This window comes from Vanellus vanellus (genome assembly GCF_965231255.1).
Source record: "Vanellus vanellus genome assembly, chromosome: 18".
Classification (NCBI taxonomy): Eukaryota; Metazoa; Chordata; class Aves; order Charadriiformes; family Charadriidae; genus Vanellus; species Vanellus vanellus.
The window spans coordinates 9985842-9999156 of record NC_138923.1 but is presented as its reverse complement, the minus strand read 5'-3'; the positions used below and the strand labels follow the sequence as shown (position 1 = coordinate 9999156).

The window sequence follows — 13315 nt, the reverse complement described above, 5'->3', positions numbered from 1 at the left end:
AGCTGCAAACTCTGCTGCTCAATCAGAGAGCAAGCTCCTCACAGGACCTTCCTCTAGGACAATCCAAACCTTAATGTGACCTTGTTAGAAACCCAACGTTTCGGGGGTTTTTGTTTCCACAAGCAGAGCAGCAAACTGACTTCCTCACTGCTGTAGGCATCACGGACGGCTGTATACAGACTTCTTTAAGAAAAGCTTGTGTATGTATGCTGTTAGCATGAATGGAAATTAAAACTGCACATAAACCACAGCTTGCTCTCCTTGCCGTGCACTGAGTCACCGGTACGACCAGCCTCCAGGCTGCCCACAGCCAGAGGCCAGGAAATTTCCAGCGATCTCAGCTTCTACCGTGATCTCAGAGCAGGGAGATCGCCGCTCTGGGCCAACCCCCGGCCCCTGCCGCTGGAACCGAGAAAACACCCGAGGAGTAGTTTTAGGGATACGGAATTGGGGTTGAAGGCAAATTCCTACTTAGGCGGGGGAAGCACCCCGTTATTCTGCTGTTATTGCCACCCAGACTTCCCACCTGCAGCGGTACGCTCAGCAGCTCTACACTAGAAAGGCCAAATCCTGTTAAATCGCACCAGAACGCTCTTTTCGCACCCGAAGCGGAGCCGCCCGCCCTCTCCGCGGCCCGGGCCGGAGGGACGGCTCCGGCACCTCCTCACCGCCGCCTTCCCACCGCCCCGCTTCGCCACGACGGCCCTGACGGACGGACGCGACCCCCCCACGGCCGCGGGCACCGGCCGCCCCCGAGAGACCACTGACCCTCGGGCTCCGCTGCGCTGGTCTCGGCGGTACTTCAGCGGGCCGCGGCCCGGGTCCCGCCGGCTCCACCCGGGCGCGGCCGCAGCCGCCCTTCTTCCCGCGGGCCCTCGGAGGCAGGGCGGGCCACCGCCCGGCCCGGCGAGCGGGCGGGCAGGCCGAGCGGGCGGCGGTGGAGGCCGCCCCAGCCCCGCGGCCCGGCCGTAGCAACGGCGGCGGCGCTGGGCCGGGCTGGGCCCGCCCCGCGGGCAGCGGCGGCGCGGGGCGGCAGCGCCCCCTGGCGGCCGGAGGACCCCGCCACCAGCACCCGTCCCGGAGGTTGTCCCGATAATCCCAGAAGGGTTTGGGTTGGAAGGGACCTTGAAGATCATCTCGTTTCAACCCCCCCTGCCATAGGCAGGGACACCTCCCACTAGCACCTTTTTTTTTTAATTTATAATTAAATAAATCAATCGTATAAACCCACGACTGTCGCAATCCATTCTAGATCAAGGCGGCTTTTAAATAAGCAGTTTAAAGCAAAGCATTTTACACTTCATGTTCCATCTACAGCTTCAATTCTGACCCTCGCAGCGAAGATACCTATGCCCAGGCAGCTCCCGCTCCCTGCCTTGAAACGGGTTACTTCCAAAGGTCCAGGAGAGGCTCCTGCACCCAGCTTGCTAAAGCAATAACCACAAGAAGTAGCAAAATGTGAAAGTGCTCCAGAGCGCAAAATATTTTATTTAAGAATTTACAGTGTCAAATCTTACACTTAGGAAAGATAGCCGCTCCCAGCTCAAAGGAAGCCTTCTTGAATGAAGTTGTTTGGCAGTCTCTACTGAAAGGAGAAAATCATCAGCAGCCGGGCTGAACTAGAGGAAAGCCAAGTGTCTGACTAAGTTTCAATTATAGAAAAGTAAACCACACCGACTGCTGCTGACCACGTCTGGAATTGAGTATGGACCATTATGCAAAGGTTTCTAATCCCCCCCAAGGAGCATTTTACTTCAGTTACATACAAACCTTTTAGAACATACGTAAGGCTATCGAGATCTCAGAAAGGTAGCGTTATGCAGGAAAAGAAAAAACAATCGGGGACCAAAACTGGAATTTCACATTCACATTATTTCTACTCCTGGGCAGAAATTCAAGTAAAATAAAATAGTTTGGTGGCAAATTCTAAATAAAATATGGCCTAATGATTTAATAAATATTTAAAGTTTATTTCTCTCTTTGCAGATAATTCAGATTCTTCAGTGAATATGAATGTTGCATATCATGGTTTCCAAGATTTCTTATATTAAGCCTAAAGAGTTTAAAGTCCAGCGGTAGAGGTCTAATCCGTCTACTTTTAGTATGTTCGAAATTCAGCTGTTAGCTATTTAAGACCTTGGGTTTTTTTAGTAATGGAAATTCAAGAACAGAGTATTATGCTGATTCTGGCACTCAACAGGAAAAAAAAAAACTTCAACAACTGTCAAGCTGTTACCACCTTAATTGTAGAGTGCCGGCAGTTTGAGAGAAAGCAAGTAACCGTATTGCACTTAAAAGAACACTCACTCGTCAAATAGTACAGCATTGGCTATTATACAGAGAGCTTCTTTCAGACTATACAATTTGCTTTACAAGTAGTCTAAACCACAAACTACATACATACTAGGTAAGATCCAAATCAAATTAGTATTAGATTACAGTCACAGTTTTCATTCAATATAGGTCAACTTATTTGGATGAGCTGTGGCCCCCTCCCCATTCAAAAACCACACCAGCACGAGGCATTTCCCAGACGAACACCTCGATTTCACACACTGACAACCCAAGTCCTGTTTGATAAGCATTACAATTGTGCATGGTCCTCTTAAGGCCACAGAGCATTATGTTACAACGTGGACATGTTTTTTCCCCCGCTGGGAGAGGAGCATCCTTCAGAAATTAAGGAATCCCTGAAACTATTTCTTCCAAGGTCACGCTAGTAGGTTTAAAATAAACTGCCTATGCAATTGACAAATAGTTTTTTGTAACAGACAGCAACTATTTCCTCCCTTGTGTCTATTCTGTATCACAGCAAAGCTATTTCTAGCCAGGTTTTTTAAAAGGAAAAGTTACATGTGTTTCATGTTTGGTAATGATTTGCGTAGATGAGGTGCAAGTAGGGAGACCCATGAAAAAAAATCACCCATCATTGAATTTCTGTCCTGTCAACTGCAGCTAGTACTGATACCATGTGCCCTAAGATTGAATAGTTCTTCATATGCTCAGAACACGAGTGAGAATTCCAAATACAAAGCCATTGTACTCTACTTCAACGTTGGATACTTCCTCTGTCCAATTCTTCCCAGTCTTGAACTTCCAGTGACTGCAGGAGACTGAAAAAGGAAAACAGGAATAAAAAAAAAAAACGTTCTGTAAACATGTCATACTGGAGACAGAATACAAAAAGTTGGCAACAAAGTTTTGAACGCAAACTTGTTAACTTAAACAGGTGCTAGACTGGTCTACGTGCACATTTAACGCTCTACACACAACAACAGTCCAGATCAAGCTAGTAAAATACAGAAATGTGGTTTTGTTCCACAGTTTTGTTCAAAGTAAAGAGAAGGCCGTTACTCACTTGTGCAAATTGAGAAGGATTGTAGAATGGTACTGCTCCTGCTGAAGGTCCCCCCGAAGGTGGTACAGCGGCAGGCTAGAAAGCAGGCAATACTCAAGTTACAGAACTGCAAAGCTTCACTGCCTCTCAAATGGGGTTTTGCTTAGTCATACAGAGCAAATATTCACAGTAATAATGCCAACAATACGGACAGCGCAGCATATTGTAACGACTGCAAAAAGTGCTGGTACAGTTTGCATCCATATCTTTAATATTACTTGCTTAATGTAGGAATTGGCAAAACAATGTCACATGCATAAACTGTAAATAGCTCTAAAAATCCAAAGCATGCAAAACCAAAACAAGACACCAGTGCGACTTCATTGAATTAGTACCTTCTGCTTTGGTTAGTAGACCTTAGGACTTGCCCCAAAATAAATATTCTGTGTCAAGTTTTGCTTTACTAAGAAATAGCAGAAAGAGTTTGTCACCCCTTTATGGTGACCCCACAGTACTGGAACTTACAGCAGAGATGAAGCATTCCTTTAATTCCTACAGGGGCTTTTGCAGGTGAAACAGGCAATGGTATTATTACAGATTTGAGACTGGCAGTAGAATGACAAGGTTTTGCTTGTGGGAGACTTTTTCGGAGTTTTTTTTCAGACTGCAGTTTGTGGTTTTTTGTGGGTTTTTTTTTGTTTGTTTGTTTAAAATCAACTGACTTTGGTACCCCAGGAAAGAGCTGATCAAAATTATCAAGTGAATCTCTTAGGAAAATGAACATAAACAAAAAGCATGCCTGGATTACATGCATTCTCATAAATACAAAAAACTCTGAAGACCCTGTTTGAGTGTTAAAAGGAACACTACATCATTAGTTACTTTTAATGTTATTTCTGTGAAATGAGAAGAGGGGAAAATGACTAAAAGTAGCATTAGTAAGTATTTGAGCAAATGCAAAATAAAGGAGGGGAAAAGTAAATAAGTTAACATAAATGAGAATGGCCAGCCACATGTACCTGATTAAAATGCTGGCTTACTTCACGTGATAATGAACTCATTGAACTAGAGCGCGAAAGCTACAAAACAGCAAGAACACACAAATACAAAAAAACACAAATAAAAAAGTCGTCATGCATGTCACTGCCCCAAGCTTTCAGTTGTTTTATTTAAATTTAAAAGTCTCACTGCCAAAGGTTAAACCAACTTCAAGTTAAAAAAAAATGTAAAGCCAGAAGTTAGTTTAAATCAAAAGGACTTCTTAAAGCACAAAATTATGTAGATATAGAAAACATTTAGTAGGAACAAAGGTAATGTTACTCTGCCTGGCACATAGCAATCTGTTCTCCTCATTGTGTCTTGCACTTAATATTAGTGAAATTATACGCATGCATGGAGGCAACAAGAGATCCTCAAACTGCTATTGACATTTTACTCTGAAAAGGGCTTGTAAAAGTCTACTTATACAGAAAAAGGAGATCACACCACAGAATGTAGGACACAGAGACTGAACTTCTCGTGTGGGCTTAGAGGTCTTTCCTGTACAATCTTGGAGGCAGTCATAGGATTCCATCTTGGCTAGTCATCAGCAACTGAATCAGTTACTTGTTGTTTTAGATGGCCCATGTTAAATCCACTACAAATTAATGGTTAAAATATGCTGCAAAAGTCATTAGCTAACTACTTTGAATCAAGCCTTACCTCGCCTGATTGGGAGCCGTCAGGGTTAGAAACAGGAAGTCCAGATCCAGGAGGAAGGATTGCAGGGTTTAAATACTAAAGAAAAACAATGCACTTTTGTTTATCTTCATTACTATGATGCCATTTCACTCTTCTGCTATATTGATCCCACCAAAGCAAAACAACACTACAATACATCAAGCCAGGTGAAACGTGCAGTGTATGGCTGTTCCCACGTTCTTGGTCCCTTTCCTGACACATACTGCACCCACAGAACCTGCAGCCCTGCCAAATTAGGAAACACAACTTTACATGGGCTTCCCACTTCCATTTCCAGTTGCATTTCCCTTCTCCAGTTCTTTAACTAAAATGTTATACACAAACGTAAGTCCCAACAACAACAACATGCTTTGTGCATATGGTGGCTATGAAACTACCATTCAGAATGAGGGTTTTTTAATCAGAAGCTTTAATTGCATATACAAGATATTCTTTCTAACCCACCTCTGGTTCAACAGCTGCAGCAGGATCTGTGTTGGCTTGATTTGCAGCTGGTGTGTGCTCTGCTGCACCACTCCCTTCCATCGGCTGGACTTCCCCTGGAACTACAAAGGAAATGGGATTTAGCCAAACATGAGATACTGTGCAACACAGGAATACTCCACAGTTCAAATTTTGCTATTTGTATGGCATAGCTGCTCTGCAACAGAGAAGGGGGAAAAAAGGGGGCAAAAAAAAGAGAACCCCTTTGTTTTCAGCACGCGGAGCTGGGCTTTACTAACCCATTTGTTTTACTGCAGTTCCCAGACTAATTCTACTTCTAAACCAAATTGGAGTTAATGAGATTGAACATTTTTAAATGTCCATTAAAGGATACTTAATATACACGCTGGCAAAAGTGACTTACGATGACCACAGAACCATAAATAACCATACAACCTCCTTACAATTTTATCCACTCATGACACACCTGAGTTCGGAACAAATACATTTGCAGGAATTGGCATTGGTGCCAAGGGGGCAAATAGGTCTGAGGGTGCAGGAACAGCACCGCTTGACTTGGTTCCACCTGGATTCAGGACATCAACATAACGGGCTCTGCTTCCAGCTAAAACAGAAAAATCAAGAAATAACAGAAATAAGCCTTGTGTTAGTGATCCTCATATCTATTTTGAGCAGTCTGCAGGTTAAGCCATCTTTCAGAATCAGAAAATAATGCACCAGGGATACAAACAATAACACCCAAGTCACGATACAGTTGCGGCAGCAATCACAGTGCAGAAGCTAGGCACAAGCATGGCCAGCAATAGCCACAGCTTCACGGTATCACTGAGTTGCCAACTGTTCCCAAACAACTCCAGAAAAGCCAAGACTTCTGCCTTCACATTTTAGGTAGGAGAAAAACTGAAGTCTTCCATACTTCAAGCATGAATGTTGTCTGTTACCTGCTCTTCTGGAGAAGATGTTGACAGGGGCACTAGGTGGGCCTCCAGGTCCAGTTGGAGCAGTCTGAGGAACTTTAGGAAATCCTGTTGGAGGTGGTGGCGGAGGCTTACTCTGCAGGGAGAACACAAAAAATCTAACTATATCGTTGACTGAGAGTTTAAAACCAAGTATCTGTCTAACTTCTTTTCCTCACCTATTCCAGAGCACATATAATTGTGTATACAGACATACATCTTGTAGTGTAGACCGATATTCCTCATCTTCCATACGATAACTAATGTCAGGGCATTTCTACAACCCACCTACACTCACTCTAAAAGGAAACATTTACAATGGTGGTTCTTATCATTTGTTTGTGTTTTGAGACAGATCCTTAAATGACAAGGACGGACAGGATGTGTGATCTTCTTTGCTGTATGGTGTATTACGTTTTCAGAACTATAGACTCTTCCTACCTTTCCCCCCCTCTATATTCTGTTTGCAGTGAATCAATTAACAAGCAATTGTCTGGGTGATGCCAACCTCTATGAATAGATAGACCAAACAGAGTTTAAAGCAAATTCCCTAGTAAATTCCATTACAATTACTGGATTCACACCAGCAACTAAAGATACAAATGGTTGCATAAGGATGTAGACTGTAAGAACATGTAACCTGTGTATTAGTTTCAAGATATTGCACATCTGAATCCAAATTCAGTAAAAGGCAACTCTTAAGAGCCAGTAACAGATTAAAGAAAATTGTGTGCCACTAGAGATTTCGGTTTTTCTCTTGGAGAAACCATGAGTCTTCAGACTTTTACCTCTTCTTCCGGTTCATCTAGATTAACCCAGCGTTGCTTCTGCTCGTCCCAAACAATCTACAAGGAAATCACAGTCAAAGATTAGGAGTTCAAACGAAGCTGTTAATCCAAAAAAAAAAAAAAAAAAAAAAAAACCACCCCCCACACACCCCACCAAAAACAAACCCTAAACCAAAAACCCTTTAACACTTGTTTTAAAAAGCCAGTCTTGGAATAAGCATAATATTGAAAGTTTTACACACGTTGGTTTACTTGTCAAAACATTTTCCTGGATGACAAATGAACATTTTGAACACATTAAAATGATTAAAATGTATAAAGGTTTTTGTGATTTAGGGGCCTTACTGATTTGTTCTTGTCATCTGGAAGGTGAGCTTCATTCTTTCCTTTTCCCATCAGCCAGCGAAACCAGTTTGCACCAGTCTAAAAATAAATTCATCTATTCAGTTAATTCTCTCAACACGGTCTTTACAGATTACAAGAAACATTCATGCAACAGTTCATTTTCTGTTAGGGACTTCAACTCTGAGCCCAGAGTTGCACCTAATAAACAGAAACAAACAGCTTCATCAGGACCTCTTAAATCAGTACTCTGGACCAGATGTTACCACATATACTAACAAATCTCCTCTAGCTATAGCTGCCTGCCTTAGAAAGTTTACCTTTCTAGGTGCTGGCTCCTTTTTTGTTTCTTTTTTAGTCTCTTTCCCTACAGGAGCAGAGGGAGAAGGAGAGGGCTGTTTTGCTGCAGAGTTGGATCTCTCTCGTCCCACGGAATGAGCAGAGGACTCTGAAGTTGTTCGTGATCTTCGCCCATAGCCCTATAGTAGAAATATACAGGGAAGTACAAAGTTGTCACTGCTGGAGTGATAGATTAAATTTCATCTTGCTAAACAAATTCCTTCTTTGAAAAGTTAGTAATAGGAAGAGATAAAAAGCACATAAAAATAAAGAAGAATGAAGATTTAGCAAAAGAAACAGCCTGCTCGTGGCATACCATATGTGAAGACTGAGATGCAGATCTGGATCTTCGTCCTGGTGCCTGGTTAGATATAAAGCCAGGACATGCTTAACAAACAAGTAGCTAAATATCTGACACAACATTCACTCTTCATCAAAAACTCCCACACAATTCGAGATATTCAAGCTGGTTATTTGGGTATTTCTATCTCCTCCAACATGTAGGAGGTGCAGAAATAGAGCTGAAGTCTGGCCAAGTAATTGCACTATCGTGTAAATGGTCCATTAAAAAGTGTTAAATCAGGGCACTGCTGTGCAGCCTTAACCAGCCCACAAGAGGAAAGATGTAAAAACGCTGCACAAAGGAGCGGTTGCTGCATTTTTTCCCCCCTCCAACATTAGGTTGTTCTTCTAATGTTTGCATAGCAACTCAAGCATAACAAAAATTCACTGTTTTTTCTATAAGTCTGGCTAACTTCTAGTTAAAAAAAAAATCTTCCTGTCCTTTACCAGTTGCCAAATGTATCCCTATTAAAGATGTTTATATTAATTCTTTCAAACAATTGTCACTTCAGGAGACTAAATTAACTTCCAAGGAGATACCAACTCCAGTAATACTTAAACAGTGAAAATACTACGTATTTTAAAGAGGGGGTTGGGATTTTGATAAACACCTTCCATGTTTCCAGTCATGACTAAGTGGTAGTCAATACTATGCTTTTAAAGCTCAGTCACAGAACTGTTCTTTAGGGCCTGCTTGCCTCACTTGCTGATGTATGCTACAAGCTCTTCTGGCTATGAAGAATCATTCTGGGAGATGGGAAAGGAACATAGGGAAGAAAAAGATAAATTAAACTCTTCAGACAACAGCCTGATATCCCCCTCCCACTTTAAAAAAGAAAATCTTTTTAGAGAAGAAAATTATGGCTAAAATTTTCTACTAGCTCTTCATTATTTATTCCACTGAAGCGGAAGGACAGTGGGGAAGAAAAACTAAGCTTCAAGTCTTGCTGAAGAGCAAGACAGAGCTCCAATACACTCTTGTGCTTGCAAAGATCTGCAATGCAGCTGACACGTGCTGAAGAGATGTATGAAATCAAGATACCATGCTAGCCATTCTGCCATAGAAATCCTCCTCTCTCTGTTCAGGGAAAGAGTTTTGTGAAGGAGACTCCGGGGCAATTCTCTGCATTCCTTAAAAAACAAATTAGATTATGTTAGCGGGGGGGGGGGGGGGACACGACACACAACACAGTAACAACAACAAAAAGCCCACAACCACCACAATACCACTTTTAAGGCAAAAGTTTTCACTAATTGAGTTTTGTGCTAGAAAGAACACGGTCTTTTAAAGAATGTGAACTGCAGTTGCTTAGATTTTTTTTTTTCTCCTGCATGGGTATTTTGTTTTTTCTAAACACAGGTCAGCGCAGGCTGAGGGATGCAACCATCAGTACAGGGCAGTTTAAGATTTTTCACATCTCTAACGCAGCTCTGCCAAACTTGTGTATGCCTGCCTACACGTGTCAGGTTCTACTGTCACAGAATTAAGACTTATCAGGGTCCTAGAAGCTGCTGTCTAGAGGCAGAAATCCCTGAAGCTCCAATCACAGACCTTGCAAACAGAACTGCCAATCCCAGTGCACTCAGTGATTACCTGTTAGGGTCTAAATCATAATCTGCTGAGCCTGACCTCTCTTTTAAACTAAGCCAAGTAAGCAGGATGAATACTGTAACTTTCCACAGATGTTTCTGTACTATTACATGGTGCTTTTAAGTTTCATTACCCTTGACTTACTACTTTCTAAATATTGAGATATTTTGCATTATTTCCCAAAATACTTCATTCCCCTTTTAAGGAAGGAAAGTTGTTTACTATGATCCCAGACCTGTTTCTAGGTTTGTCTGCTCTTCTGACCGTGGTTCAACTTCTTGTGGTGGCCCTCCTGGTGGTAGCGCTGACCCTAAATACAGTGGTGACGGTTCAGTTCCATACGGATTTGAAAATCCTGGAGGTGCAAAGCCAGGTCCTGGACCAATAGGCTGAGAAGCCACTGAATAGAAAGGGACACTTCGGGCAGCTTCCTGGTCACCAGGAGTAATCATAGCAGCTGACCCATCAAGGACAGCCTGAGGTACTGCAGCACACAAAAAGAACAACAAACCAAGTTAAGAGTTATAACTAAACAGAAATTCCAGTGTGTGAACCTTTTACCCTATGAATAAAACGATACAATGCAGAAGTGAAATCTCACTGTTTCTACCATCTTCTTAAGTGGTTTCTTATACCAGAAACCTGAAACGTTTATTTTCTCTCTGTCATGAAGAAGGATATGAAACACTAACCTGAAGGCATCAGCTGCACACTTTGCATCTGTTGAGCCATATTGGGTAATAAGGATGCTAACAATGCATTTTCAGCACCTGGACCCACGTCACGGCCAGCTCCCGCTCCATCACATTGACTAGCATGGTCTAATTCAGAGCTAGGTGTACTGCATGGATATGGTGGTGGGGTGGATCTGTCTGCGTTATAAGCTATTGCACCCTCCTGCACAAAAAAGCAAGAACTTATTAACTGTAGCAGACGTGAAGTTCATAACCAAGGGAACATACAGCAAAGGAGATCTTAAGAGTAAAAATAGCACATATTTTTTTTTTAGTGTTTTGTCAAAAAATGAGCTGTCAGCCATTTGCAAGCCACGTTCAATCAAAACATTTAACAGTTTGGTTTTTTTTTATTGGTTTTGCTTCTTGGTTTTTTTTTTTTTGTTGTTGTTGTTCAGTGTTTTTGTTGTGGGTTGTTTGTTTTTTGTTTTTTTTTTTTTTAATGGAAGCTTAGTTAATTGGCTCAAGGTTCAAATTTCTAACAGATCTCTATAAATAAATGGCAATTATTTCCACTCTGTTACAATCTAGCTACACTAATTCACACACAACTTTTTTTCTGGCAAGCAGATCCTCTGCTTACGGCAAGAGTTACTGCAACCTAATGAGCCTTGCAATTCTCCTTGCATTACGGTACTAAGAAAAGCCTGATCTCATACAATGTACACCACCCTTTAAGTATTCTGCATTGATCCTACGGCACTGAAGTGTGGTAAATTCCCTTGGTTTAAATCACACCATTTGCACTTTACAACACAAATATATCATAAGGTCACTTCTTATGTTTCTGTAATTAGCAGTATCAACAAAACCATTTAAAAAAATGGGATTTACACTAATCCTTAATAGAGAATACTTCATGTTGAAAAGTACATTCTGTACCTTGATCTGTCCATCCACATGTCGAAGCCTTACTAACCAAGAAGGTTCAATAAAAGATTCCTGTTCTGGTTTTTCTTTTATCTGTGGGTCAAACAGGCGTAGCTGTGATGACATCTAGAGAAAGGAATCATTGTAAAGTTTAACTTAACCATCCAACAAAAGGCAATGTTAGCCACAGCTTACCACCGACAACATGAAGCCACAAATACTTAATTCTTCCTTATGTTACCTGGATTAGCTGGCCAATAAGTACGGGTGAATAGTAATGTGGATCTTTAAGGACAGTTCTGGAAATCACTTCACAATAATGGAAAGCCTGAGCAGCAAGTCCCATTTCAGCTAGTCGGCAAGCATAGATGAATTTGAAAACCTATAGAATGCAAGCAGGTGAAATAAACCAACTGATCGGAACATTCTTAGAAGTATCAAACAAAAGGCACTCTCTCATTTCAGTTGAAACCTCAGATATCCCATTATCACATCTACATTAGGCAGGAAAAAAAAAAGTTAGGGAAAAAGCATTCAATTCTCTTATCTAATAAAAGTTATTTATTTGTCTACACTTAGTGCCAACAAATTCTGCTGGATTTTTCTTTCAGAATATAGAGTTACAATAACAACAAAATTTATAATTCAGAAGTTCAGAACGCATAGATGCAAAACGCAAAAAGGAGATTTAAGTGACAACAGGAAAAAATCTCTCTTGCACTACGTTATCTATGAATATTTCATGTTACAATGAATAAAATATTTGCTATGCTGAATACAGCACATAAGAGATGAAAACCTCACATAAAACTTGCCAAAATAAAAAAAAGATGAAACAATGCTTCACCTGGAAATTGGGCAAGCAGCCAGGCTGAGTTCCTAGTGACTGTGCATATTCATAGGCTTCTGTTCTTTGAATAGCTTCATTGGTGGCAAACTTCAAAAATGGTAAGCTATTTGGGAATGTGAGAGGAAAAATATTATTTAAACATTGAGATTATACATGCTCATAATACAGATTTGTAAATCAGAAATAAAGTAAAAAACATAGCTCTGTTAGACACAGTATCAATAACTCCTACTCCTCAAATAAGGACAGGGCATCAGATAGTTATCTCAAAACCAGCTGTGGCTAGTGATGATAAGAGGAGCAGTGCAATTCAGTCTCTCAAGCCATTAAGCTTTCATTTTTGCATCTAAAAAGCTGTGTTAAAAAGAAAAAAGGAAAGCCAAACCTATGATTTGATCCAATTAGGACAAGCTTTGTTGTCTTCCTTGTGTAAACTCCAAAACCAACTTGGGCCATAAGGTAACAAAAATGAGCAGCGTCCAGCAGGCCCTTAGAAGCTGTAGAGAAATAAGCGACAGAGCTCTGGATATTTCCTCACAGTGGCACATTGTAATTCAGTGTCCCGTATTGTTTTGGCTTTTCATTCAAATACCTTCACAATAGAGACACATCCATACAAAACTGTTCCGCTTTATATTTTACGCAACAATTGCTTGTTTTCAAAACAATGAGCTTAGTAATTAAATCTTTCAGAAAGCTTTTCCTTCAGTCATCACCCTGTTCATCCCCCAAGAGTTACCAAGAGTGTCTCCCATGGTAGCAATGGTCCTGGATTCCAAGTCCACATTATTGGTCAAGTTGGATAACACCATTGCTAGATGAGGCCTCCAGTCTCCCCATTTCTCATCTCCACAGCACTAAAATTAGAAGAATTACTTAGTCAAATCAGTGACTGGAGCTCTGCATGGGTAAGTGTTTCAACCCAAAAAAGGACCAAAACAACTTATCTGACATTCTAGGAAAGGTACATGGAAAGATTACT

The 13315-nt window shown here is 41.3% G+C and overlaps 1 protein-coding gene across 1 annotated transcript in view; it reads right to left on the bottom strand.

Annotated features, from left to right (window-relative positions):
• Positions 1-1459: 1459 nt before the first annotated feature.
• SEC16A (SEC16 homolog A, endoplasmic reticulum export factor) overlaps positions 1460-13315 on the bottom strand; it is a 30626-nt gene continuing 18770 nt past the window's right edge. Inside the window, exons 14-31 of the mRNA XM_082492460.1 lie at positions 13073-13190; positions 12719-12830; positions 12331-12436; positions 11725-11865; positions 11496-11609; positions 10572-10776; positions 10115-10363; positions 9331-9419; positions 7928-8086; positions 7611-7688; positions 7266-7322; positions 6463-6574; positions 5988-6125; positions 5522-5622; positions 5039-5113; positions 4357-4416; positions 3359-3433; positions 1460-3113 (exon numbers count right to left, since the gene is read on the bottom strand). Coding sequence (XP_082348586.1) covers positions 3045-3113; positions 3359-3433; positions 4357-4416; positions 5039-5113; positions 5522-5622; positions 5988-6125; positions 6463-6574; positions 7266-7322; positions 7611-7688; positions 7928-8086; positions 9331-9419; positions 10115-10363; positions 10572-10776; positions 11496-11609; positions 11725-11865; positions 12331-12436; positions 12719-12830; positions 13073-13190 — 2058 coding nt within the window. The 3' untranslated portion in view covers positions 1460-3044. The remainder of the gene's footprint in view (positions 3114-3358; positions 3434-4356; positions 4417-5038; positions 5114-5521; positions 5623-5987; positions 6126-6462; positions 6575-7265; positions 7323-7610; positions 7689-7927; positions 8087-9330; positions 9420-10114; positions 10364-10571; positions 10777-11495; positions 11610-11724; positions 11866-12330; positions 12437-12718; positions 12831-13072; positions 13191-13315) is intronic.